The sequence below is a fragment of the Muscardinus avellanarius genome (assembly GCF_963383645.1).
Source record: "Muscardinus avellanarius genome assembly, chromosome: 3".
Lineage (NCBI taxonomy): Eukaryota > Metazoa > Chordata > Mammalia > Rodentia > Gliridae > Muscardinus > Muscardinus avellanarius.
In genome coordinates this window covers 130,829,720-130,854,163 of record NC_137788.1, presented here as the reverse complement: position 1 = coordinate 130,854,163, position 24,444 = coordinate 130,829,720, and the positions used below count along the sequence as shown (strand labels likewise).

General features: G+C 56.7%; 1 protein-coding gene across 1 annotated transcript in view; it reads left to right on the top strand.

Annotated features, from left to right (window-relative positions):
• IGDCC3 (immunoglobulin superfamily DCC subclass member 3) overlaps nucleotides 1-23,901 on the top strand; it is a gene marked incomplete at both ends in the record, with an annotated part of 36,054 nt that extends 12,153 nt beyond the window's left edge. Inside the window, 12 exons of the mRNA XM_080691639.1 lie at nucleotides 17,358-17,502; nucleotides 17,815-17,945; nucleotides 18,454-18,591; nucleotides 19,789-19,947; nucleotides 20,469-20,634; nucleotides 20,863-21,110; nucleotides 21,206-21,370; nucleotides 21,892-22,083; nucleotides 22,198-22,302; nucleotides 23,119-23,257; nucleotides 23,344-23,527; nucleotides 23,701-23,901. Of these exons, the coding sequence (XP_080547765.1) occupies nucleotides 17,358-17,502; nucleotides 17,815-17,945; nucleotides 18,454-18,591; nucleotides 19,789-19,947; nucleotides 20,469-20,634; nucleotides 20,863-21,110; nucleotides 21,206-21,370; nucleotides 21,892-22,083; nucleotides 22,198-22,302; nucleotides 23,119-23,257; nucleotides 23,344-23,527; nucleotides 23,701-23,901 (1,973 nt within the window). The remainder of the gene's footprint in view (nucleotides 1-17,357; nucleotides 17,503-17,814; nucleotides 17,946-18,453; nucleotides 18,592-19,788; nucleotides 19,948-20,468; nucleotides 20,635-20,862; nucleotides 21,111-21,205; nucleotides 21,371-21,891; nucleotides 22,084-22,197; nucleotides 22,303-23,118; nucleotides 23,258-23,343; nucleotides 23,528-23,700) is intronic.
• Between the last annotated feature and the right edge of the window lie 543 nt (nucleotides 23,902-24,444).

Below are 24,444 nucleotides of genomic sequence, written 5' to 3'. Positions count from 1 at the left end.
CCACTGAGAGATCTTGGTGACCCTCTTTTATAGAGGAGCAAATGGAAGCCCGCAATGACTGGTTGGCCAAGGTGTACAGATGCAAGTAGGGAAGCTGAGGTTTAAACCAGGTCTGCCTGACCCAGCCCTCACTGGCCTGGCCATTGTAGGGGGGGCTCCTCCTATCCCTTGAGAACGGATGTGTATGAAGGCCTCAGAAACCAAGCCTGACCCACCTGAGGGGCCGGCAGGGGTGGGAGAGTGTGGGGAACAGAGAAAAGCCTAGAACCCAGGCCAACATGGGATCCACTATCTGGGTGCCCCGCCCTCCACCCAGTAAGGCCTGGATGCCACTGTGGGAAGTCGTGCCCTACCTGGGAGGCCAGTGCAGGCACCCAGGCCTGGACGCCACTGTGGGAAGTCGTGCCCTGCCTGGGAGGCCAGTGCAGGCGCCCAGGCGCAGGTTCCCACAGCAAAGGAAATTGGAGGTTGCGGTGGGAGTCGAGGTGGGAGTCCCTTCTTCCTGAGGAGGGAAGACAAATTCCCCTCCCCCCAGGGTCCCCAGCTCCCTTTCCCTTTCTTGTTTCCCCCGCATAATGATGCTGATTGCTCCACATCTGTCATAATTACTCTTTGTTTGAAAATTCAGAACAAATCACAGGAGAGGAACAGGCATGGCTGGAGAAGCTCCTTCTCCCCAGGGGTCCTGGCAGGAGGGGGAGGGGAAGGGAGGCAAGAGCCATCATCACCCTGGAGGAGGAGGCTGCTGATTGTCCTTGTCCTGTCCCTTGTCCTGGGCCACAGCCACAGGCGCCAGGCAAGATGGTCTAAGCCTCCGGGAGTTACCCCAGCCACAGTCCCTGCCTGTCACGGATGCCAGGAGATGATCCCCTCCACCAACAATGCTGGGAGGGGTCTGTGGTAGATTCCCTGCCCCCACCTCATTCAACAGCCCCCAGCACCCAGCAGGAGTGACAGGCTACACCTGCTGGCAGGATATCTGCCCCAGCATAGGTCAGGGTCCTTACAAGGGAGAGGAAGGGGGCAGATGTGGCCGGGTACCCTAAAGCAGGGCCTCCTGGGGTGAGAGTCAGGAAGGGAGGCATGACATCCCAGGAGTGCCACACCAGCCCTGGTCAAGCAGCCTGGGACCCAGTGCTCCTTTACACTCCCCAGCTGCCTGACTGCAGCGGGCTGGGACTGTCCCCAGGATGGAGGCCCTTGGTTTTAGGGGTTCAAAATTCCTAGGACAGGGGCCCGGGCTTGTGACTGTGTCTGCCATGAGCACCCCCATGTCCCCTCACACCTTGCTGGCCCAGTGTGCCTTGTGTGGGTGTGAGTGAGAACCAGCGTGTACGTGCAAGGGTGTGAGTGTGTGTGTCCTTGTATCTAGGGCCCAGTGCCTGCTGCCCCCACCCCCCTCCAGGTGCTATAGTCAGCTGGGGAGGGAACATTCTCACCTGGTTAGCTCAGGACCTTGACTCCCACCCAACCTGGGAGCCTGGAACTGGTGTAGGAAGAGAGTGGAGGTCTCAGGTTCCCGGTCCCCTTCCTCCCAGCTTGTGTATAGGCCAGAGATGTGGGGGGGGGGGGTTCTGGGGATGGAACTCAGGGGTCTTCTACCTTTGGGCTACATTCTCAGACCTATTTTATATTTTATTTGGACACAGGGTCTCACTAAGTAGCTGAGGCTGGCTTCGAACCCTCACGATCCTCCTGTCTCAGCCTTCCAAGTACTGGGATTACAAGCGTGTGCTGCCATGCCCACCTGGCTCAGACCAAAGATTTCTGACAGAGGGATAAGGCTAGACCAGAGTTCACGGGTAAACCTTGAAACTGGCCAGTTCTAGTTGGGGGGAAGCAGAGCGGGTATTGGAGGCTACAGGATGGACACAGGGACAGGAGCTTGTCACTGGCCACCTGTGAGGGCTCCCAAGCCAGGGCATATGGGAGCAGGGGCCGTATCCTGGCTTTGCTGATTCACCCGCCCTGCCTTCCCCGGGGCTCACCAGCCTCCTGTCCAGTCCATGTTTCTTTCTTATATCACTGCCCTGGAAACTGAGGCCCAGAAAGAGGGCCTTGTCTCAAGTCTGGGGTGTACGAGCTATGACAGAAAGGGTCCAGATGCTCTTTCCAATGTGCTGATTGGTCAGATGGGATTTGGGCTCTAATCTCAGAGCCAGAGTTGACTAGGACCTTAGAGAATTGAGCCCCAGTGATAAACAAGTCCTGGATTTTTTTTTTTTTTCTTCCCTGCCATTTTCAAACTTGTTTTACGTTTTCCTTGTCCTTCCTTTGGGTTATTTTTGTTTTGTCTCTTACATTCCAGCTTATATGGAACACCACCCTCTGCAATTCCCTCCCTGCTAATATTTTGAGGTCTCTTAAAATCGTGTTCCAGGCCTCTAGCACCCTGGAGAAGCCTGTCTAATTTACTCTCACTTGCAGATTGGATTAGAATAGTCTTGATTCCATTACCTTAGATCACCAATAATGATATTATGTAGAACGAGCCCAGACTGAGCCTGATTGATATTCCTGCCCCCCCTTCTGTTTCTGACTTTGCCTCTCAAATTAGTCATTTTCCCATCGAACTGTGACAAAATCAAGATCATTATAAGCCAGCTGGTGTGAAGTTGATGGGATCAAGGCTTTCCTGAAATAAAATGATACTGCTTTTTATCACATCAATTCAAGAAGGATCCATTGGGCCCTGTGCCCAGCTTTGCTTGAGAGATCAGAAGAGAAAGTCCATTCTGGACAGGAAGCCCATAGTTTGTCCCTCCCACTATCTGCAAACTCCTGGGGGGGGGGCTGCTCCTCTCTGCAGCCCCGGGTGTGGCTGTAGTTACTGCGTGCTGAGGGCAGAACGGGCAGCCACTCATGACAAAGGAAGACAGAAACACTTGCCTCCCGTAGGCACCCTCTAGCCCTCGACATCCTGGGGCTGGGGACAGCAGTAAAGCCACGCAGGATTCCCATGGGCTTTCCTAAACTACCCTCAGGGCATCTGAATCCCTATCAGGAGCCCAGAGTGGCCATGCATGCCTGGCTTCTCTTGGCTCTAAGATGAGCCAACAGCCATTTTTCTATGTCTAACTGTACCCTACATGCCCTATCCCACCCTCTTCTGAAAGAGGGTCTTGAAAGGCACCCCCCGGGGTCAGGTCAGGTGCAGCGCACACCTTTAATCCCAGTACTTGGTGGCTGAGACAGGAGGATCTCAGGTTAGAAGTCCACCTCAGCAATTTAGCAAGCCAGGCGTGGTGGCATGCACTTGTAATCCCAGTACTTGGGAGGCTGAGACGGGAGGATCGTGGACAGCCTCAGCTACTTAGTGAGGCCCTTTGCAACCCAGTGAGACCCTGTTTCAAAATAAAGAATAAAAAATAGGGCTGGAGCTGGGCGTGGTGGCGCACGCTTGGAATCCCTGCGCTTGGGAGGCTGAGACAGGAGGATCACCCAGGTTAGAAGCCAGCCTCTGCTGGCTTAAGAGACCCTGTTTCCAAATAAAATATAAAATAGGTCTGGGAGTGTAGCCTGGAGGTAGAAGGCCCCTGGGTTCCATCCCCAGTACCACCCCCCCCAAAAAAAAAAGCACACAAAAAATAGGGCTGGAATGGTAGCTCAGAGGTAGAATGCCCCTGGGTTCCATCCCCAGTACTGAAAAGGGGAGGGGGGGATTAGGATGTACATGTTTCCAGAAAAGGGCTATGCAGAATTAGGAATGTTAAAGAGGGTCGATTTTCAAATGAACGCCATCAGTTCTCAGAGAGCATGTCTCCTGTTCCTGCCTGCCTCTGAGCTGAGCACTGAGATGCCCGAGAGGAAAGACGCTTCCAGATCTTGCGAATGCAGTCGCCCCCCACAAAGCCCCTCCTTATTTGGTGGCGATGTAGCCTGATGCCACGCAATGAATTCATGTCTGCATAAATAGGCGTTCCTCAGCGGTTCATCTGCGCCAGGGTTTCCTTTAGTTCGGGCTGATTTCTTAGTTGAACCACCGCATGTCTTGTAGGTGAGAAAACACGCAGCCGGCTGGTCTGATGTGTGCGGGTAGCGTTTGCACCAGCCGGCCGGGCCCCCAGCCTGACCCTCGGGCCCAGCCGTCCTCCCTGGATCAAAGCTGCAGCCGCGGGTTTGAGCATTAAATCTCTGCAGGCTCTGCAGGCCTCCCTCTCCAGCCCCTCTCCCGGGGTCCAGGCTCCCAGCGCTGACCCCTCCCCCTTCCGCTCCTCTTCTGAGTCTCTTCTGCCTTCTCTCCGCACATCTCTGCAGCGGGGCCCAACTTTCCTAGTGTTCCCATGGGCGGCACGCAGCTGGGCACCTAGTTGTGCAAGTGCCCTGGGTGTACACGCTCCCCGACGGCTTCTCGTGTCCCCAGCGTAGTCTAATTAGGCGGTTGCATGGAGGCTCTGCCTGTTTTTCGGGGTCGAGGAGGACGGGGGCCGGGTGGGGGGGGGGGTCCAGCAGCATCCCCGGGCCTGCAGGTAGCCGAGGCGCGGGGCGGCGCCTGGAGCTGCTTCCTCAGTTTCCCCTGCCGGGCGGACCCCTCCTCGGGAGGCCGGGCCCAGCTGGGGAATTTGGGCGGCGGGGGAGGGGTGGCGGGAAATGGTGCCTCCCTCGCCCCCGCGACATCAAACCCTCGTTTGGCGTGCGAGGACAATGGCCGTCTTATTTTCTCCATTCGCCGCGCACAATGCCGGATTCTCTCATTCACCCGCGGTGGTGCGAGCGAGGTAATTAGCCAGCGCCATTCAGCGCGGACACCATTGCAATGCGGGGGGGCGCGGACGCCGCGCCGGGGATTAGCGCGGGCGGGGCGGCAGCTGCGGCCACTTCAAAGGGGCCGGCGGCCGGGCTGTGGGAACCGGCGGCCTCCCCCTCCGCGCGGAGGCCGGCCTCGCCGGGGCCGTCCCCGCGCCCGGGTCAAAGGGCAGAGGCGGGGGGAGGGGCGCCTGACACCCCGCGCTGACCCCCGAGCGCAGCAGATGGTCCCACTTACCCGTGCGCAGCCCGAGCGGGCTCTCAGGCCCCCGCCCCGGGCGCCGGCAGGAGTGGGGGGCTGGGCTGAGAACCGGCCCCGCTCGGGATTCTCAAGGGCCTCGGCTCCCAGTCCTTGCCGCGCATCGGAGTCACCCCCTTGAACTTTTATTATTTTGTGTGGTTCTAGGGATTGAACCCAGGGGCGGGCTACCTCTGAGCTACACCTACCCAGGCCCGTTTTCTGTTTTTTATGGAAACGGGGTCTGAGTTGCTGAGGCTGGCCCCCGTCGAACCAGTGAGCCTCCTGGCGCAGCCTTCCAAGCACTGATGGGATAGATTCCTGGTATTCCGTGAATCTGGATCTCCGGCTGCGGCGTCCAGAAAACTGTGTTGTTAGTATCTTAGCTTATTCGGCTCCACAACCAAGTTTGAGAAGCAGGGGCCCAGTCCAACTTCATAGAAGCTGAGACTACGAGGCAGTAACTTGTGGAGAGCAACCATTGAATTGTGCCAGGGGGTCAGGATGGGACAAGACTGGGAGTGACTGACAGACGATGCCACCCTCCACATGATATGGCGTGTGTGTGTGTGTGTGTGTGTGTGTGTGTGTGTTGCTGGGGATTGAACCCAGGGCGCATTATAGCCGCAAGCTACACGGCCTACCTGATTTTATTTATTTTGAGACAGGGTCTCACTAAGTTGTTGAGGCTGGCCTTGAACCTGTGACCCTCTTGTTTCAGCCTTCCAAGTACGAAGATTACAGGCATGCAAACTCTTAAAGTCAGATTGAGTCAACAGTTTACTAGGCCCTACTACTTGTTCTCAGAGCTGGAGGAAGAAAGGTAAATCAGTCAGTTCCCTGAAGTAGTAAGGGACTCTTACACCACAGGTGAATAGACACATAGACATATGAACCCTTGACTCTAATATAGTCTGATAGGCTAGGAGAGAGCTGTGGACAGCACAACAAGAACAAAAGAGTGCTTCTCCCATTGGGGGTGGCAGGAAGAGTCCAGGCAGGAGTGTCCAGGGAAGGCAGACCTATCTCACATGGTCAGAGTACACGTCATTGACGACAGAATGAACTGGCCCTAATAATGAAGGCCGTGCATGCCATCCTCAGTAGAATGTCCTGGATCCAGAAAGCCAGTATCATATTGGACCTTCAGGAAGACAATGGCTTCAGGATGAAAGAGGGAGAGAAGACTGGACGTGGGAAGGTAGGAAGGTATCCAGAAACAGTTGTGAGTGACGAGACCCTAAGCCAAGGCGGTGGAGAAGGGAGGCCTCGGGGTTTGGGGCCCCGTCACCTGCGGGAGAGAGGGAGCAGGATGGGCAGTGACTCCTTGGTTCATAACCTGGACAGCTGGTGAAGAAGGGGCTGTTAAGAAGAGACCCCGGAAGTCCTAAAAGAATCATTTGGGTGGGTGTACTGATTCCTTTGAATTGATGGAAAACCTTTTGAAACCCTCTATGGAGACCGCTTCCTGGGTGCCAGGAGACCTCCAGCCACTAGAGGGCAGCAATGGAATCACCCTAGTAAGCCTGTTTCCAAGAGTTGCCAGTCTCAGGCCAGCCAAGAAGCCCCATGATCCTGTCCTGGAGTAGACTTCTCTCTTCCCCAACACACACTGTTTATGTGGAGAGCGTCCAGGTGGAAGAACAGCAGGCCTCCATCTGTTGAGTGTTGGTGTTGGACCAGCAGTGTGCCATGAGACGTAAATGCAGGGTTGATCAGAGCTGAGAGACAAGGAGAGTGTGCTTTCCTGGATGAGAGGGACCACTCTCCCCAGTGTCGCCCCAGAATCTCAATGTTGGTACGGACCCGAGAGATTATCTTGCCCATCCTGGCCCACTTCCATTTTATAGATGAGAAAAGCAAAATCCTTACAAAAAGGCCACAGAGGGCACCTGCAGCCAGGCCAGGCGTGACCCCGGCTTGCCTCTCCATGACCCAGCCCGTACTCCATGAACCCCATGGAGTGGCTCTGGAAGTTTGGGGGAGGAGTTGTCCTCACGGTCATGTGAAAGCAATTTACTTAATAGCTCCAGCCGGGGGCCCCCTAACCAGACGCCCTTCCGGGAGGTGAGGGGGATCCGGTGTCCTGTCCAGAACAACGGAAGTTAAGGATATCGTGGGACTGGGCAGGTTTACCTAAGGAAGATCGGAGACCTGGCACCAGCAGAGACGTGCAGTCTGTGGAGACGGGCTCTGCGGGACCTGGACATTTTCAAATCCAAGGTAGATAAGAGTCTCAAATCGACTCCCAGTCCCCGACTGTGCACCCTAGGCTGGCACTTGGAAGCAGAGTACCTCAAAGCTTCCAGCTAGGTGATACTTTATAACTCGCCCAACTCCTTTTTACACAGGAGGAAACTGAGGCCCGGGGATGGGCTTTACCAACATCATCCAGTTGTTAAAAGAGCTGGCTCTGTTCCATTGCCACCCTTTTCTCCCACGGAAGCCACTGGCATTTCTCAAAGCTCTGCCTTCCCACTCCCAAGCCCAGGAAAGTAAGTTACTTCTCTATGTTGTAAGCGAGCTAGCTATCAGAGTAGCCCTGCAGCCCCCACCCTGGAAAGACCCTGCAGCTTGGATTTTCCTGGATGGCAGAGTTGGGCTTGCTGGAGAAAAACTAACTGGGACACGTATTTTAGCTGTTCATTTACCTGTGTTAATAGAATTTAGGAAAGACCTATGGGCACAGTGGCATTAGTGGGGCGACACCACCCCCTTATTGTGATATTTATCTGCATTAGTTACACTCTGTAAAACCACCAAGCCCTGGGACAATTAAAGTGAAGCCCCCTATGTCTCTGAATGAGTAGGGATGAGAGTGGCAGGGTCTAAGACACGTGGTGCCTGTGTGTTTTCCTGGCCCAGTGTTTGTGTCCATCATTGGTTCTGTTTGAATATATGTTCCCTTACTGCGGGGAACTGCGACACAGGGCGAGAGCTCTGGACTCTAAGCGATACCACTCCAAGCTCTACTGCCTGTCTCAGCACCAGCCACTGCCTGCCCACGTGACTTTGGGCAAATTACTTAACCTTCAAAAGAGGAAATCTTCGCCTCTAAGGGTTATACCAATGTTTGTAAGTTTAACTATTTTGGGGGCCCTGGAGATCGAACTCGGGGGCATCCTCCCTCCAAGCTACACACTGAGCCCTTTTTATTATTATATTTTTATTTTGAGATGGGGGTCTTGCTAAGTTGCTGAAGTTGGCCTTGAACCTGTGATCCTATCTCAGTGTTCTAAATACTGGGATTACAGGCTTGCCTGGCTGTGGGTTTAACTTGATCACCTGGCTTTTGCAGGGCTGTTTTTCAGACCTGGTTTACTGTAACTTAAGATTTTCACTCTTCTCTTTCTTAGAGTTTGGGTGGAAACATCTAAGGACAGGGCCGGTGGGATGGAGGGACTTGGCCCCTGGGATGCCAGAACTCAGTCCCATTCAGTAAGTATCTGCTGAGTGACTGCTTAGAGTGGGCTCAGTGGCTACAAAAATAGGACAGGCGATTGGATTTTCCAAACCAGATTCCAGGACACTCCTCTGACCCAGCACCTGAGACGTGGGATGAAAACAGGGAAAAATACTTGCAATCAGAACTGCTTTTGAAAACCTAGCTGAGGGGTCAGCACGTGGCCGTGTAGAGCAGACGATGCTCTTTTTTCTTTACCCGAACCCGAGGGAGGCCACCACTAGATGCCATGCAGCCATCCACCCTGATAGGCTAGCGCACCACGGACCGGGGTCCCCAGCACCCCCCAGACGCACCTCACACATCCCCCCAAGACTGGAGGGTGGAGAGCCAGCTTGACCTGGAGGAGGAACTAGAGTCTCCGAAATGACAGGCTGAGTGATTAAGAGCGGGGCTTTGAGAGGCTTTATTCTCCCCGCGTTGTAAAAGCCCAGCGGTTGCTGGGGACTGCTGAGAGCCCAGATCGCCTCTCCTGCAGCCACACCTCTGGCCTACTATGGAATCAGAGGTTCGAGGCCCACCCGGGGCTACCTGCTACCGAAGCCAGGGACTTTCCCAAGCTGAATCCAGCCCCCCACGGGCCCCGCGTCTCCCCCACCCAGGCTCACATTTGTCAGAGGTGGCTGCCGAGAGGGGAGCGAGGGGAGCGATGTGGATTTATGGCTGCTGACTTGAAAGACAAAGTTGTCTTTTGTGTTAGGATTGGGCGGGGGCTGGGGGAGTGGTGAGCTGGTGGTGGAGTGGGAAGGAGGGGTTGGGGTTGGGGGGCCAGGGCCGGGGACCGAGGGGCTGGATGAGGCAGACAAAGGGATGCCCAGGCTTTCCAGAGCAGGGTCACCAGGCCCAGGCTCAGAAGAACCCATCACCCCAGCGAAGCCCACGCAGGCACCTCTCCGTACCCCGGTCCATGCCCCCATTCCAACACCCAGGCTCCACACCGCGCCCCCTCCTCTGAACGCACGCTTTGGATTCAAAACCTCAGTTCAGCTCTGGCTCTCCTTGGGAAGCTGAGGAAGTAAATCAGGTTTTCTAAGCACATGTGCCCCCTTCCCAAAAGCAGCCCGGCAGGTGGGGGTTTTCTGCAATAGAGCTGAGGGTCTAAGTGGGGGCCCGGATGGAGGACAGGGAGATGGGAGGGATGGGAAGGTGAACCTGGCCAGACAGCCCTGGTGGCAAGACCGGTACCCGTGGCAGGAGCCTTCAGCGAGTCACCAGGGCTGGGGTGCTCAACCACCTTGCACCTCTCACAGACTTTTCAGGATGGGACTTCACAGGTGCTTTGAGGGGTTTAAAGAGCTGTGCTAGGAGGCAGACCCTGGCTTCTTCCCTGCCCTCCTGGGCCGCACTGCCCCAAACCTGTGGACCGGTGGCTGCGCCTGGTGGGTCTGGGTGAAGGCCAGGAAGCCATGGGCGCCGAGTGCAGCAGGTGTTTTAACTGCACCTCAGAGAGCCACATCCAGCCCCCGGAATGAGCCTGGCCAATAAAGGCCCGACTTTATGGGCTTCATAAACATTTTACTAGAGAAATCAAGGCTTCAATTACCCAGCGGCCTCTTCCAACTGACAGCTCGTCTAAGGGGGCCTCTATGAAGCCCCCGGGCAGAAGTAAGATGGAAAGGGCTGAGCTCTGGCATGTACCCCGCTCACTCTACCCCCGCCACTGCCCCCCACCATTCAGACTTTGCAAATTCTGTCTCTACTCACCTCTCCAAGAGCAGGAGGCTCCCCGCCAACGCAGTCAGCCTCAGCCTCTGGGAAGGGAGCTGGCTTACCCACCTCCTCCCTGGGCCCACACCTGCTCTTCCAAAACCTCTCCGCTCCCGTTTAACTCAGATGTTATCATGTTTCTTCCAGAATAGACAGTAAGTACTTACTGTTGGCCAAGGACTGTGCTAAGCACTGGACGCCCTGCATGCAGCAGCTCTAGAGATGGGAACTGTTAAATGAGAAGACAGAGGTTCTGTGACATGGTACCTTGCCCCAGGTCACCAGCTTGGAATGGTGATTTGGAGATGGGAACTCAATTCTTCCCTCCTCCTCCTCCTCTTCCTCCTCCTCCTCCTCCTCTTTCTTCTTCTTCTTTTTTTTTTTTGTACTTGGGTTTGAACCCAGGGATGTTCTATCTCTGAGCTACACCCCAGCCCTTGTTATTATTTTTTTTTCCTGCGGTACTGGGGGTGGAACCCAGGGGTATTCCACCTCAGAGTGACACCCCTAGCCCTATTTTTTAGTCTTTATTTTGAAACAGTCTCACCATGTTGCAAAGGTCCTCACTAAGTAGCTGAGGCTGTCTGCAAACCGCAATCCTCCTGTCTCAGCCTCCCAAATGCTGGGATGACAAACGTGTGTCACCACGCCCGGTTCCTTTATTCTTTTTTTATTTTGAAACAAGTCTCGCTAAGTTGCCAAGGGTCTCATTAAGTTGCTAAGCTGGCTGTTAACTTGCGATCCTCCTGTCTTAGCCTCCCAAGTACTAGGATTACAGGTGTGCAAGCCTGACTTAAACTTGGTTCCTTTTTTTTTTTTTTTTTTTTTTCGCAATTGGGAATGGAACCCGGGGCATTCTACACCCCTAGCCCTATTTTATTCTTTTTTTTTTTTTTTTTTTTTGTATGTGTGGTACTGGGGGTAGAACCCAGGGGCTTTTCTACCTTCAGGCTATACTCCCAGACCTATTTTATACTTTATTTGGAAACAGGGTCTCACTAAGTTGCTGAGAGCCTCACTAAGTAGCTGAGGCTGGTTTCGAATCTATGCAATCCTCCTGTCTCAGCCTCCCAAGCACTGGGATTACAAGCATGCGCCACCACGCCCGGCTTCCAATGTTTATACTGTCGTAAAATACACATAATGTAAAATTTACCATCACAACTCTTTATTTTTATTTCTATTTATTTTGGTATTTGGCTGTTGCTAAATTGCACAGGCTGGTCTTGAACTCACAATCCTCATATCTCATCCTCCTGAGTAGCTGGGACTACAAGTGTGCTCCACCATGGGCCCCGCTTCCTGACTTTTTTTTTTTTTTTTTTTCCGGACCGGGGATGGAAGCCAGGGGCATTCTACCTTTGAGCTACATCCCCAACCCTATTTTTTATTCTTTTATTTTGAAACAGGGTCTCCCCAAGTTGTGGAGGGCCTCACTAAGTGGTTGAGGCTGGTCTTGAACCTGGATCCTCCAGTCTCAGCCTCCCAAATGCTGGGTTTACAAGCGTGCGCCACCACGCCCGGCTCCTAACCTCTTTTAAGTGAACAGTTCTGGGGCATTAAGTATGTTCACACTGTGTGCAGCCATCACCACCTTCCATCTCCAGAAGTCTTCGTCTTGTGAAAATGTACGAGATGGAACTCTTGTTTCTTAGTAAATAACAATACTAATGTTTCTCACTAAACAATAATAATAATTCCCATTTCCCCCCAGCCTCTGGCAGCCACTATTCTACTTTCGGCCTCTAGGACTTTGCCTTCTCTAGCTTCCACATATGCGTCGAATTTGTCTTTTTATGACTGGCTTGTCTCACTTAGCAAGTGTCTTCCTCAGAGTTCATCCATGTTGTAGCATGTGTGCTTTTCCTTGGTATGTCCCAGGCCCTTCAGTAACACACACACACACACACACACACACACACACACACACACGCCTGTAATCCCACCATATGGGAGGCTAAGATAGGAGGATTGATAGTTTGAGGCCAGCCTCAGCAACTTAGTGAGGCCCTTAAGTTGACGAGACCTTGTTTTAAAATAAAATAGGGCTAGGACTGTAGCTCAGAAGTAGAATGTCCCTGGGTTCAATTCCCAGTACTGCCTCAAAACAAAAGTATAAATGAAGCTAGGTGTAGGTTATGTGCAAATGTTTCACTGTCTTATGTAAGCGGCTTGAACATCCAGGCATTGGGTGTCTACGGGGCGCGGGCTCGGATCCCCATGAACACCAACGAACATGTTAACTGTGGTTCTAGAGGGGAAAGTTTGGGGCAGTGGGTGGAAGTGTATGGGATCCGTGATGTGTCTAATGGACGCAAAACAGCAGCGGTCGGGCCGCCTGAGGAGGGTGGGTGTCCAGGAAGCCGTGTGTCCCGAGAAGGGCCTGGGCCTGGGCCTCCAGGAGAGTCGGCGACCCCATTTCCCCTCTTGATCGGCTGTAGGAGGAGGGGCAGTTGGCGCGTCACCAGCCTCTGCAGTGACTCTGTTTTAACACTCCGTGCAAACGTGCCCAAGACCCTTTCATCCCCACGCACCGGATAGGAGCCCCCCGGCTGCAGCCAGAGGGTGGGCGGCCCGGGCTTCCTCCCCGCACTCTGCCTCGACCCTTCGCTGCCCCCTGCGGCCCCCTGGAGCCTGTCTAATCAGATCCAGGCCTGACCTCGCCAGAGGTCCTGGACCGGAGGAGAGTCCCCCCTTCCCTGAGAGGCCCTGGGTCTGGCTCTCAGGAGACCCCTCCCCTCGGGGTGATTTATAGGGGTGTCCAGGAACCGTTTCCTGCCCACTTCTGCCCCATCCCGAGGCAGTGGATGCTGGGCTCACTCCGCCCCTCTCCGCAGCCTGGCTGTGTTGTGGCCGGCCGGGAGGCTCCTTCCCAGAGTGCTTGGGGACAAAGGTGCTCCCCCCCCCCATCCTTTCTCTGGCCCCTACACCTGGTGGGGCCCCCAGCCACTGCCCATTAGCCCTCCCACCACCCACCTTAAAGTAAGGGACCCCGGCAGGCCAGCAAACGTCTGCAGAAGTATATCAAGTATTAACGGCCGAGGTCACAGCACCACCTTCACGTCTGCTGGCCACGGACACTGTGCCACCGGCGCTGGCCACAAACAGCTTCACCAGCCATGGTGACGGTGGTAACTTGTCCACACTGTCGTCAGCCACACGTGCCCCCAGCGTGCTCAGCGGCCCCCCTCAGCCCACTACCCCATGGTGGCCCAGGGTCTCCCGCGAGATGCTCCACGCAGCACTGGAGGGACAGTGGCCACCACATCCTTCACCCCTGGCTTTCCAAAGAAAAGGTGCTGTTGCTTGTGAGCCCGGAGCCGGGGGAAGCTCAGCTGAGCGGCTCGTCTAGAGATTGTGGCTGTGGACGAGGGCCAGTTCACGAAGAAGGGTGAAGGGCACCTCATCTGTCTTCTGATTTCTTTCCTCCTCCTCCTTCTCCTCCTCCTCCTCCTCCTCCTCCTCCTCCTCCTCCTCCTCCTCCTCCTCCTCCTTCTTCTTCTTCTTCTTCTTCTTCTTCTTCTTCTTCTTCTTCTTCTTCTTCTTGTGTGTGTGGTACTGGAGATGGAACCCAAGGGCATTCTATCTCTGAACTACACCTCAGCCCTATTTTTATTCTTATTTATTTATTTATTTATTTATTTTGGTGGTACTGAGGTTCCTGGAAGCCCTTCTACCTCCAGGCTCCACTCCCAGACATATATAATTTTTTTTTTAAACAGGGTCTCTTAAGCCAGTGAGGCTGGCTTCGAACCTGCGCAATCCTCCTGTCTCTGTCTCCCAAGCGCAGGGATTACAAGCGTGCACCACCATGCCCAGCGACTTATTTTTATTTTTGAAATAGGGTTTCACTGAGTTGCAAAGGACTTCACTAAGTAGCTGAGGCTGTCCACAAAATACCGCGATCCTCCTGTCTCAGCCTCCCAAATGCTGGGATTCCAAGTGTGCGCCACCATGCCCGGCTTCATCTTCTGATTTCTGTTGTGTGCCCTGGGTCACCTATGGGCTGTGCAGGGATCATCAGGGGGTGGGTACTTTTAATGATCCCTGCAAGCCAGGCGTGGTGACACATACTTGTGATCCCAGTACTTAGGAGGCTGAGACAGGAGGATCTGGGTTCGTGGCCAGCCTCAGCTACTTAGGCCCTCTGCAACTTAGTGAGACCGTTTCAAAATAAAGAATAAAAAATGGGGCTAAGTGTATAGCTCAGTGGTAGAATGTTCCTGGACTCAACCCCCAGCACCACTCACACACACACACGCACACACACGCACACGCACACACACAATCTCTGCAGAAGTGAGAGAAAAAGCCTTGGGTAACAGGGACATTTGTTGTGAGCTGGCTGGACGTTGGGAGGGAGGTGCTGAGGAGTTGTCTCTGGGTCTCCTTAGGTTCCTGCCAACCAGAGAGAAGAGCTATTTCAACATGTAGTCTGCCCTTAGGTTGAAAGAGAGAACCTGGGGCCACCTGGCAGAGAACCTACCTCAGTTTCCCCTTTGGAAAATCAAGGGATTCACTTCCAAGTGCTCCCCCCACCCCTGTTTGGGACTGAACCCTGGGCCCTGCCCACGATAGGCACACGCTCTACCACTGATCCACACCCCTAGCCCTTTTTATTTTGAGACAGGGTCAGGCTGAGTTGCCTAGGCTGGCCTGGAATTTTTTTTTTTTTTTTTTTTTTCGGTTCTGGGAATGGAACCCAGGAGCGCTATATTTTTGAGCTACAAACCCCAGCCCTATTTTTTAGTCTTTTTAAGTGTGTGTGTGTGTGTGTGTGTGTGTGTGTGTGTGTGTAACCCAGGGACTTTTTTACCTCTGGGCTATACTCCCAGACCTATTTCATACTTTATTTGGAAACAGGGTCTAAGTTGCTGAGAGCCTCACTCAGTAGCTGAGGCTGGCTTCGAACCTGTGCATTCCTCCTGTCTCAGCCTCCCAAGCGCTGGGATTACAAGCACATGCCACCATGCCCGGCTGGCCTGGAACTTATGATCGTCCTGCCTCAGCCTCCCAACCAGCTGGGATTATAGATGTGCACCGCTGGGTCCAGCTTCAAACACTTTGAAGGCAAAGCTTCCCTTCAGATGAAGTATTAGGCAGAGCTGCCACTGGTAAAGAGGTGTGGCAAGGAGCTGCTCCCGGGGAAAGGAAATGTGGACAGGGAGGGGCCCGGGCCCTTTAGGACCTAGCCTGCTGATGTGAGGAGGACCCGGCCAGCGCCAGCCTCCCCCAGCGTCACATTCCAGCATGCCCCTGCCTCCCTGCCATTGTCCTGGCTTGGTCCTGAGGAGGGAGGACGTCCTCAGAGGCTGGACTTCGCCCAGCATCCTGCCGTCCTGCAGCCCTGCCCATGTGCCTCTCCTCAGGCCAGCTCCTAGCTGTAGGTGCCTCTGGGGAGCCCAGGGTGGGGGCTGGAGGCACAAAAGGCTCCGGTTCCTTAATGAGGAGGCATCTGTAGTCAGCAGAGCCATTAGTCCCTGCCCAAAGTCCCTGCGGGCTGCGAGCTCCTCTCCAGCTGGAGTGAGGGGGGCAGGCAGCTCCCAGGTGGGCAGGGCCTGGGGGGCACGGACAGCAGACCCAGGAGGCTGGGTGTCCTTTCTTGTCCCCAGGCCTGCGTCCAGACCTGCCCTCCTGAAGATCAGAGCCTGCAGGCAGTAGGCCCCACTGGCCCCCCGCAAGCCCCTTGGTGGACCTGCAGGCCTTTAGTCAAACACAGCCTTTGGCCTGAGATAGGACAGGCTGACCTCCAGGGCTCCCTTGGGGATTCTCTGGCCAAGCCTAATGGGGATACCAGCCGGGCCCCTAGCCCCCCAGGGCCCCAGGATACTATACTCTGAGATCTACGCGGACGTGGGGATGCACGACTGAGTACACCCAGAACCAGAATTACACCAGCCACAGGAGCTGGCGGATTCAAGCCTCCATTCCCATCTAGATGGAGACAGGGACACAACCAAGCTCCCAGAGACACGGCCCGCGTACACATACGAGGCGTGCACACACCCATCGCTGTGCTCCCAGGAGACCCTCAGGAGGAGGCAGAGCGGGGGATTTTTATGCATGTTTATATTTAATGAACCACATGCAAATGAGATGGAGAAGACACCACAAAGGAGCTGGCCCCTGGAGACTCGGGTAGCAGTGCACAAAGGCTTGGCCTTTCGGGCTGCCCTGGAGTGGGGACGGGCCTGTGGATCCGAAGGGCCTGGGCGAGGGCGTGGGGGCTGTGGGGAGGGCCTGGGCCGGGAGCAGGGGCAGGGCGGGCTCAGTGTCCCTGCTGCTGTGGGGGAGGGCTCTTTCTGGGAGGGGAGCGACTGTCCCAGTTGATGGAGTGCCCGAGGGGAGGGGCTGCCTGCCTGGACAGATGGTGTACCGCCGTCCCGCACTTGAAGCAAAGTGGATTTTAATGAAATCACAGCCCTGGCGCTGAAGCTGGGAAGCCATGTGGGAGGGGCTCTTCCCTGGGCTTTGCAGTGCAGTGCTGGGGCCGAGGGGGGGGGCTGGGGGGGTAGGAACACTTAACCAGCCCGTGACTGAGGGGGGGTGGGGGTGGCAGCACCTCTGCAGACCAGAGTTTAAACAGTGAGTTCAGATCCCCAAAAGGTAGGGAGGGGTTTTGAATATTTATGCCACATTGTAATGTAGATTGGTAGGTTTGACAGGCTTCTGAGAGGCTTGTCACCTTGGATGGATCCACCACCCTCTTGGGGCACATTGAGAAACTGCAGAACTGGGGTTAGGGGGACGATGAGGAGAAACAAAAAGTGCTACTGGGGCCTGGTACCCGGGGCCGGGCAATTTTGCTGTGTCCCTGCTGGGCTACACTGGACTAATCCGTTCCCTCTCCGGGCTTCGGTTTCCAATTGTGGAGCATATTTGGGCCTTACATCCCATACGGGGATTTTATGAGAAGTCAGAAGGCTCCGGGAAGGTGTCTGCAGACGGGCTTCCCCTGGGTGGCCTTCATGGGGGTTCTGGGGACCGGTGCCCCCAGCCCTGGCAGCCTCATTGGAGGTGCCATTCAGGGGTTTGTCCAGACCTTCCTCACAGTACCAGCCTGGCCTGTGCCTGGTCTCGGGGGGAGGTGCTGGTGTATGCCCCAAGCTGCAGCCCCGCCTCGGGGTCCCTGTGTGAGCTAACTACCCTGTCCCCCCACCCCGTGCCCCAGCCGTGTGCCCACCGTCCTCTCTTTCCCTGCAGCCATGTCCGACTTCTACGTGCACCCCCAGGCCACCGCGGGCGAGGAGGGCGGCGTGGCCCGCTTCCAGTGCCAAATCCACGGCCTTCCCAAGCCCCTGATCACGTGGGAGAAGAACAGAGTTCCCATCGACACGAACAACGAGAGGTGAGCTCGAGGCCAGACTTGGAGAAGGACTTCCCACAGCTCCGGGTGCGGCGGCGGATGGGGCTTCGGCTGCTGCAGCTGGGACCAGCGTCCATGTGGTTCGCTGGGCCCAGATTCTAGGCTCTTGACCGTGTCTGTGAGGACAGTGTGTGACAACTCCCAACTGAGAACGAGGGTGCAGCCGTCTGCGAGAGTCCCAGTGTGTCCGTGGTGATGACCGTGCTTGGGACAGTGCCCGGATCCTGGGCTGTGTCTCTGGTACCCAGTGTCCCCGTGGCCATGCTGATGGTCTGCTGTGTCCCTCCCGCACAGGTACACGCTGCTGCCCAAGGGGGTCCTGCAGATCACGGGACTTCGGGCCGAGGACAGCGGCATCTTCCACTGTGTAGCCTCCAACATAGCAAACGTCCGGATCAGCCATGGGGCCAGACTCACTGTGTCGGGTGAGCTCCCTTGGATGCCCCAGTTCTTCCCCAGCCAGTCTCCTAACTCGGTCCCCGCCCCTACGCTGGCTTCCCAGCCTCACCCACCAAGTGCCACTGAGCGCCTGTTAGCATGCAGCGCAAAGCTCTGTGCCTAGCCGAAGGTGAACCCATGTGACCCCAGTACCTGGGAGGCTGAAACAGGACTAAGGGTTCAAGACCAGCCTCAGCAACACAGTGAAAACTTGTTTCAAAATAAATTTTAAAAAATATGGCTGGGGTGTGGCTTGGAGGGAGAACCCAGTCTGCCCCCTGGGAAGCCAGTCCCCTGTCTATCCCCAGGGCTTCCTCAGGGCTGCAGTTCCCACAGGGCAGGCTTTGGAGGTGTGGGTGTGAGGTTTATCCTGGCCCTGGCATCTCTCTGCCCCTGGGATCTGGTTCCTGGGCTGGTGTTGGTCCTGGGTGTAGGTGGGATGCGGAGTGGGAAAGTTCTTAGCCCAAGTGTGGAAAGGTGGCGCTTTCCTCCCAGGCTCGGGCTCTGGGGCCTACAAGGAGCCCACGATCCTCGTGGGGCCTGAGAACCTCACCCTAACGGTGCACCAGACCGCAGTGCTGGAGTGTGTCGCCACGGGCAACCCGCGCCCCATTGTGTCCTGGAGCCGCCTGGGTGAGCCTCACCCCCCCCAGCCCTACCCCTCCTGCCTGCCCCACCGCGGGAGGCCAAGTCTCCTCACCCAGCTCTGGGGGGATCTGGATCCTGTTTGCTCTCCCTGGGGGTCAGGCCCCTTCCTGTGGCCTGGGAGGGACTGAGCTTCCCTTCCTGGTGGGATGGGAGGCCTGGCTGCCCCCCCCCCCCCCCCCGCCCATGGCTGTCTTCACTCCCTGGGTTACCCTGCCTCCCGCCCAGCATCGGGCCCCTCAGGACCCCTGCAGTCCTCAGCACCCCAGGCTCTTCCCTGCTGCACCACCCCGCCCTCTATACCCTGGCCACATCCCCAGCTATGCAATCCCAAGCCTCAAAACCTCAGACCCTCATCTGGGCCCCAGTCTCTAGCCCTGTCCCCTAGGTCCCCAGCTTAAATCCCTAGGCAGCTGAAGGAAGAAAGGAAAGGGTGCAGATGGGCCCACATTGTCTGTGCAGAAAGGTCACGGGGGAAGGAAACTCTGGAGGGGTGGGGTGGGGTCGCATTCACAGGGAGACTGTGCCACATTGTGGCAGCTGAGTGATTGGGAGGGAGGGGGCCGCCGGCGGGATAATGGAGTAGATTTCACCACTTCAGGGGCTGAATGGGGAGCTGTCTCCTTGTGTTCTGACTGTGCTAATCTGATCCTGGGGTGGGGGGAGGGTCCGGTTCCTTGGGAGAGGCTGGAGAGAGTGGCCTCACCCTCCGGAGGAACCACGAGGCGCTGCAGGGACCATCTGGTCCAGCAGAGCGCGATGTACCCAGAGGAGGGACAGACCGGCTGGGTGGCCTAACAAGTTTGGGAAACAAAGTTAACCAGGTCCCTTGAGTGGGAGACTTCTCAGAGCCTTTTTATCAGTGGACACTGTGACCGACCATCCAAGATGGAAATGGATATTAAAACGATGGCACTATTTTTTAAGGGAGACATGCTGGGCTGGGAAATGTCAATGGAGTCTGAGGTCCGTCCGTGGTGGGGAGTCAGGGATGACAGTGGGATCAGGCTCAGGCCCTACCATTGGGCAAAGGCTGTTGCCCAGTTCCCTGCTGCCTCTTGTGGGGGAGGGGCACCACGGCAGGCCTGGGGCTCACTGGGAGACTGGTGGGAAGGAGAGCCCTGCAGATGCCAGCGCTGCCCTCGCCCACACCTCTGACCTGGCCCTCCCCTGCTGCCTCCCCAGATGGCCGCCCCATTGGGGTGGAGGGCATCCAGGTGCTGGGCACGGGGAACCTCATCATCTCAGACGTGACCGTCCAGCACTCGGGCGTCTATGTGTGTGCGGCCAACAGGCCTGGCACCCGGGTACGGAGGACTGCACAGGGCCGGCTGGTGGTGCAAGGTATGGACCTCCCGCGGCCTCGTCACCTGGTGTCCCTACCCAACCCAGCCCCATGCCTTGCCACTCACCAGGTCCACGTGAGCACAGTTGAGCATTTCATTTCTCAGGTGTTAGAGGCATGAGGGCTGGGATTGGAGGAGGGCGGGATTGCGCTCGGGGACGGGAAGCCCATCCTGCAGGCACACCCCCCATCACCACGCCTTGGAGGTACAGCCAAATCTATGAGCACATTTATTTACTTATTTAGGTGTTCCCTGAACAGGGAGCTCTGATTGCTTTCGGTTACAAATGTCAGTCTTTGGGACAGTCGTTAAAATGGAGTCCTCTCTTGGTGTGCAGAGGTGGAGGAAGGAAGGAGGTGGGCTTCCTCCTGAGCTAGGCCAGGGTGGAGGCTTCTCAGGATGGTGGTACATCAGCCCCCAGTTCATGCCTGAGAGCCCTGTGGCCCGTGCCTGCCCCGCTCCCCCGCCCCTTCCCTCCCAGCCAGCCCTGACCACCCCAACACTGCCCTTTCCCACCAGCCCCTGCCGAGTTTGTCCAGCATCCCCAGTCCATCTCCAGGCCGGCCGGGACCACGGCCGTGTTCACCTGTCAAGCCCAGGGGGAGCCGCCCCCTCACGTCACCTGGTTGAAGAATGGACGGGTGCTGGGGCCCGGAGGCCACGTCAGGCTCAAGAACAACAACAGGTGCACGTGTGCCCTGCGCTGGGTGATGGTGGGGAAGAGACAGGGAGGGGGCCGGGCTGAGCTCTGAATTGGGAGTCTGGGAACCTGGGTGTGAGCCCGGGCCTGGGAAACCTCAAACAAGTCATGTCTTCTGGAGGGACTCAGTTTCCCCACGCTTTGACTGGGCAGTCTAGCTGCCCTTCAGGGATCCTGGGAGGGGGTGGCCTGAGGCTTTCCCTCCTTCTGCAGCACGCTGACCATTTCCGGAATTGGACCCGAAGATGAGGCCATCTACCAGTGTGTGGCTGAGAACAGTGCGGGCTCCTCCCAGGCCAGCGCCAGGCTGACCGTGCTGTGGGCCGAGGGGCTGCCCGGGCCCCCCCGCGATGTTCAGGCCATCTCTGTGTCCTCCACTGAGGTCCGTGTGTCCTGGAGTGAGCCCCTGGTCAATACCAAGGAGATCATTGGCTACGTCCTGCACATCAGGAAGGCTGCTGGTGGGTGTGGCCGGGAGGCCGGGGCTGGCCCTGTGCCCGCTGCCTGCAAGGCCGCCTCTCACCCTCACGCGCCCTGCCCGCCCTATGCTTCCCAGACCCACCGGAGCTGGAGTATCAGGAGGCGGTAAGCAAGAGCACCTTTCAGCACCTGGTGAGCGACCTGGAGCCTGCCACGGCCTACAGTTTCTACATCAAGGCCTACACACCCCGGGGGGCCAGCTCAGCCTCTGTGCCAACCCGGGCCAGCACCCTGGGGGAAGGTGAGACCCCATGTGGAGTAGAAAACCAGAGACTCTCAGTACATCACAGCAGAACCACCTTGCATGTGCGAGGTTGTCTACTGCCCCAGGCGCCTGAGCAGGGCTTAGGTCTACTCAGAGGAAGGGGTGCCCTGCTCTGCTTCATGGGAAGGCACCGTGTGAGCAAGGGCAAGCCAGCTCAGAGGCCAGACAGCGCTCAGGCTCTCGGGGGTCCTGGTCACAGGTGGAAAGGTAGAGCTTCGCCAAGCCTGGTGGCACACACTTGTAATCCCAGCATTTGGGAAGCTGAGACAAGAGGATCGCGGTTTGCAGACAGCCTCAGCTACTTAGTGAGGCCCCTTGCAACTCAGTGAGACCCTGTTTCAAAATAAAGAATAAAACATAGGGCTGGGGGTGTAGCTCGAAGGTAGAATGCCCCTGGGTTTCATCCTCAGTACCACAAAAAAAAAAAAAAGAAAAGAAAAGAAAAGAAAAAGAAAGCTTCTGCTGAGCCCCAGCATCTCGGCCTCCTTTGCCCACAGCTCCTGCCCCACCGCCATTGTCAGTGCGGGTCCTGGGCAGCTCCTCCCTGCAGCTGCTGTGGGAGCCCTGGCCCCGCCTGGCTCAGCTGGAGGGCGGCTTCAAGCTGTTCTACCGCCCTGCCAGCAGGGCCTCCTTCACCGGCCCTATCTTGCTGCCTGGGACCGTCTCCTCCTACAACCTCAGCCGGCTTGGTGAGCTGTCTGCGGGGCTGGGGGCCGGTGGTGCGGGGCTGGTCACCTCCCAGTGTGGCCAGGACAGAGCTGGCTGGGGGGGTGGGCCCGTCTCTAGCAGCCCTGCCTCCCCAGACCCCAGTGCTGTGTACGAGGTCAAGCTGCTCGCCTACAACCAGCACGGGGAAGGCAACGCCACGGTGCGCTTCGTGTCCTTGAGGGGATCCTCTGAGAGGACAGGTGAGTGGTGGGGCGGGGACTGGCCGGGGAACCAGGAAGAGCCTGTGGGGTGGGAGATGGTGCACACAGCTCTCGAATGCTCAGGCATATGTATATCTGAGTCTGGAGTTCAGCTACGCAACATTCTGTGACCCTGGTCAAGTTACTTAACCTCTCTAGGCCCCAGTTTTCTCCTCTATAACGCAGGGGTAATAATAGGTACTTTATTTATTATTTATTTATTTATTATTTTGTGGTAATAGGGATGGAACCCAGGGGCATTCTACCTCTGAGCTATACCCCCAGCCCTATTTTTTATTCTTTATTTTGAAACAGGGTCTCAATGAGTTGCAAAGGGCCTCACTGAGAAGCTGAGGCTGTCCGCAAACCGCGATCCTCCATTCTCAGCCTCCTGAATGCTGGGATTACAAGCGTGCGCCACCACGCCCGGCTATAGATACTTATAAAGCTATAGCAGGGCCAGGCACTGTGGCCTAGCAGCTCAGGAAGCTGAGGCAGGAGGGGAGCACGTTCTCTAGGCCAGCCTTGGCAATTTAGTGAGACCCTAACTCAAAATAAAATTTTAAAAAAGAGCTGGGGGTATAGCTCAACAGTAGAGCACCCCCAGGTTCATTCCCCAGAACCAAAACCCAGGACAGAGCTGAAGGGGCTCTCGTAGGGAGAATTGGCACAGTCGGTGCTCACCAACTGGCAAAAAGAGCTGAAAAGGTTGGGCTGGGCTCCCAGGGGCATAAAGTCTGAGGGTCTGGCCGAGGTCAGAGGCCTGTGGGGGCACTGCAGGCAGGAGTGCCTCAGCCGCCCCACACCGCCCTGCAGCCCTGAGCCTGCCATGCGACTGCCGCAAGGAGGAAGCCGCCAGCCAGACGTCCACCACGGGCATCGTCATCGGGATCCACATCGGAGTCACCTGCATCATCTTCTGTGTCCTCTTCCTCCTGTTCGGCCAGAGGGGCAGGTGGGGCCCAGCCACTGGGGAGGGCGCAGGGCCGGCGCTCTTGCTCCCGCCAGCCCTCCCTTATGTAACTCTTGTTCTCTCCTTAGGGTTCTCTTGTGTAAGGACGTGGAAAACCAGCTGTCCCCTCCTCAGGGCCCCCGGAACCAGAGGGACCCGGGCATCCTGGCCCTGAATGGGGCCAGCCTGGGAGAGCGGGGCCCAGGAGCTAAGCGGGTAGACGCCAAGGAGCTGGAGCAGCTGTTCCCCCTGACGGGGCCACCCCGGCCCACCGTGAGTGCCCACGCCGCCACCTCTGCCCTCTCCCAGCCTGCCCGCACTTGAGGCCACAGGCCTTTGGGCACGAACCTCCTCATCAGGGAGGGCTTCTCCTGGTGCCCCAGGCCTGGGGGGATGGGGTCTGAGCCCCACTCGGATGCCTGCGTGACTGGCCCTTTCCCCAGCAGGACCCCGCAGCCGCCACCCTCTGCGAGGAGACCCAGCTCTCAATGTTGCCACTTCAGGGGTTCGGCCTTCTAGAAGGGAGGACGGTGGAGGCCAAGGGCCCCTGCACAGGCCCAGGGGCTGCCCTGCTGTCCCCCCAGGATGCAGGCCCCAGCCTCCTCAGCGACGGCCAGGCTGCGCAGCCAGCCTGCTCCAGCCTGTAGCCAGGGTGTGGGGGCTCTGGAGCGGCCCCTTCTCAGGTCTAAGGCAAGCTTTCTCCTGTTGTGTGGGGTTCAGACACTCTGGGGGGCACCCAGCCTTTCTGTCCTGACCGGAGGACGGGGGGTGGTCGAGACCTGAGGCCTTTGTGGTCTCGGCAGGGACCCTCGGGAGCTGGAGGAGTCCTGCTGTCTGGCACCCACTGACTTGGAACTGAACTCATGTTTTCTTCTAAAAAAAAAAATCAAACCGTAGAGAGAGAGAAGAGAGAGGAAGGTGAATTTGACTCCAAAACCACGCCCCTGCTGCGGCTGGGCACCTGACGGGGTCGCCCAGCTCTGCCCTTGTTTCTCAGGATGGACTCTCGCTGTCTCGTCTCTCAGCACCTACCTCAGCCGGAATGAATGTCCTGGGGCAGGTGGCAGCCTCAGCCCTGCCCCACAGAGCCCGAATGCACTCCTACCTCAAGCCCCTTTTATGGGCACCCTTCCCTCCCCACACTGTTGTCCAGAGTTAGAAAAAAAAAAAAGGAAAAAAAAAAAGCACTT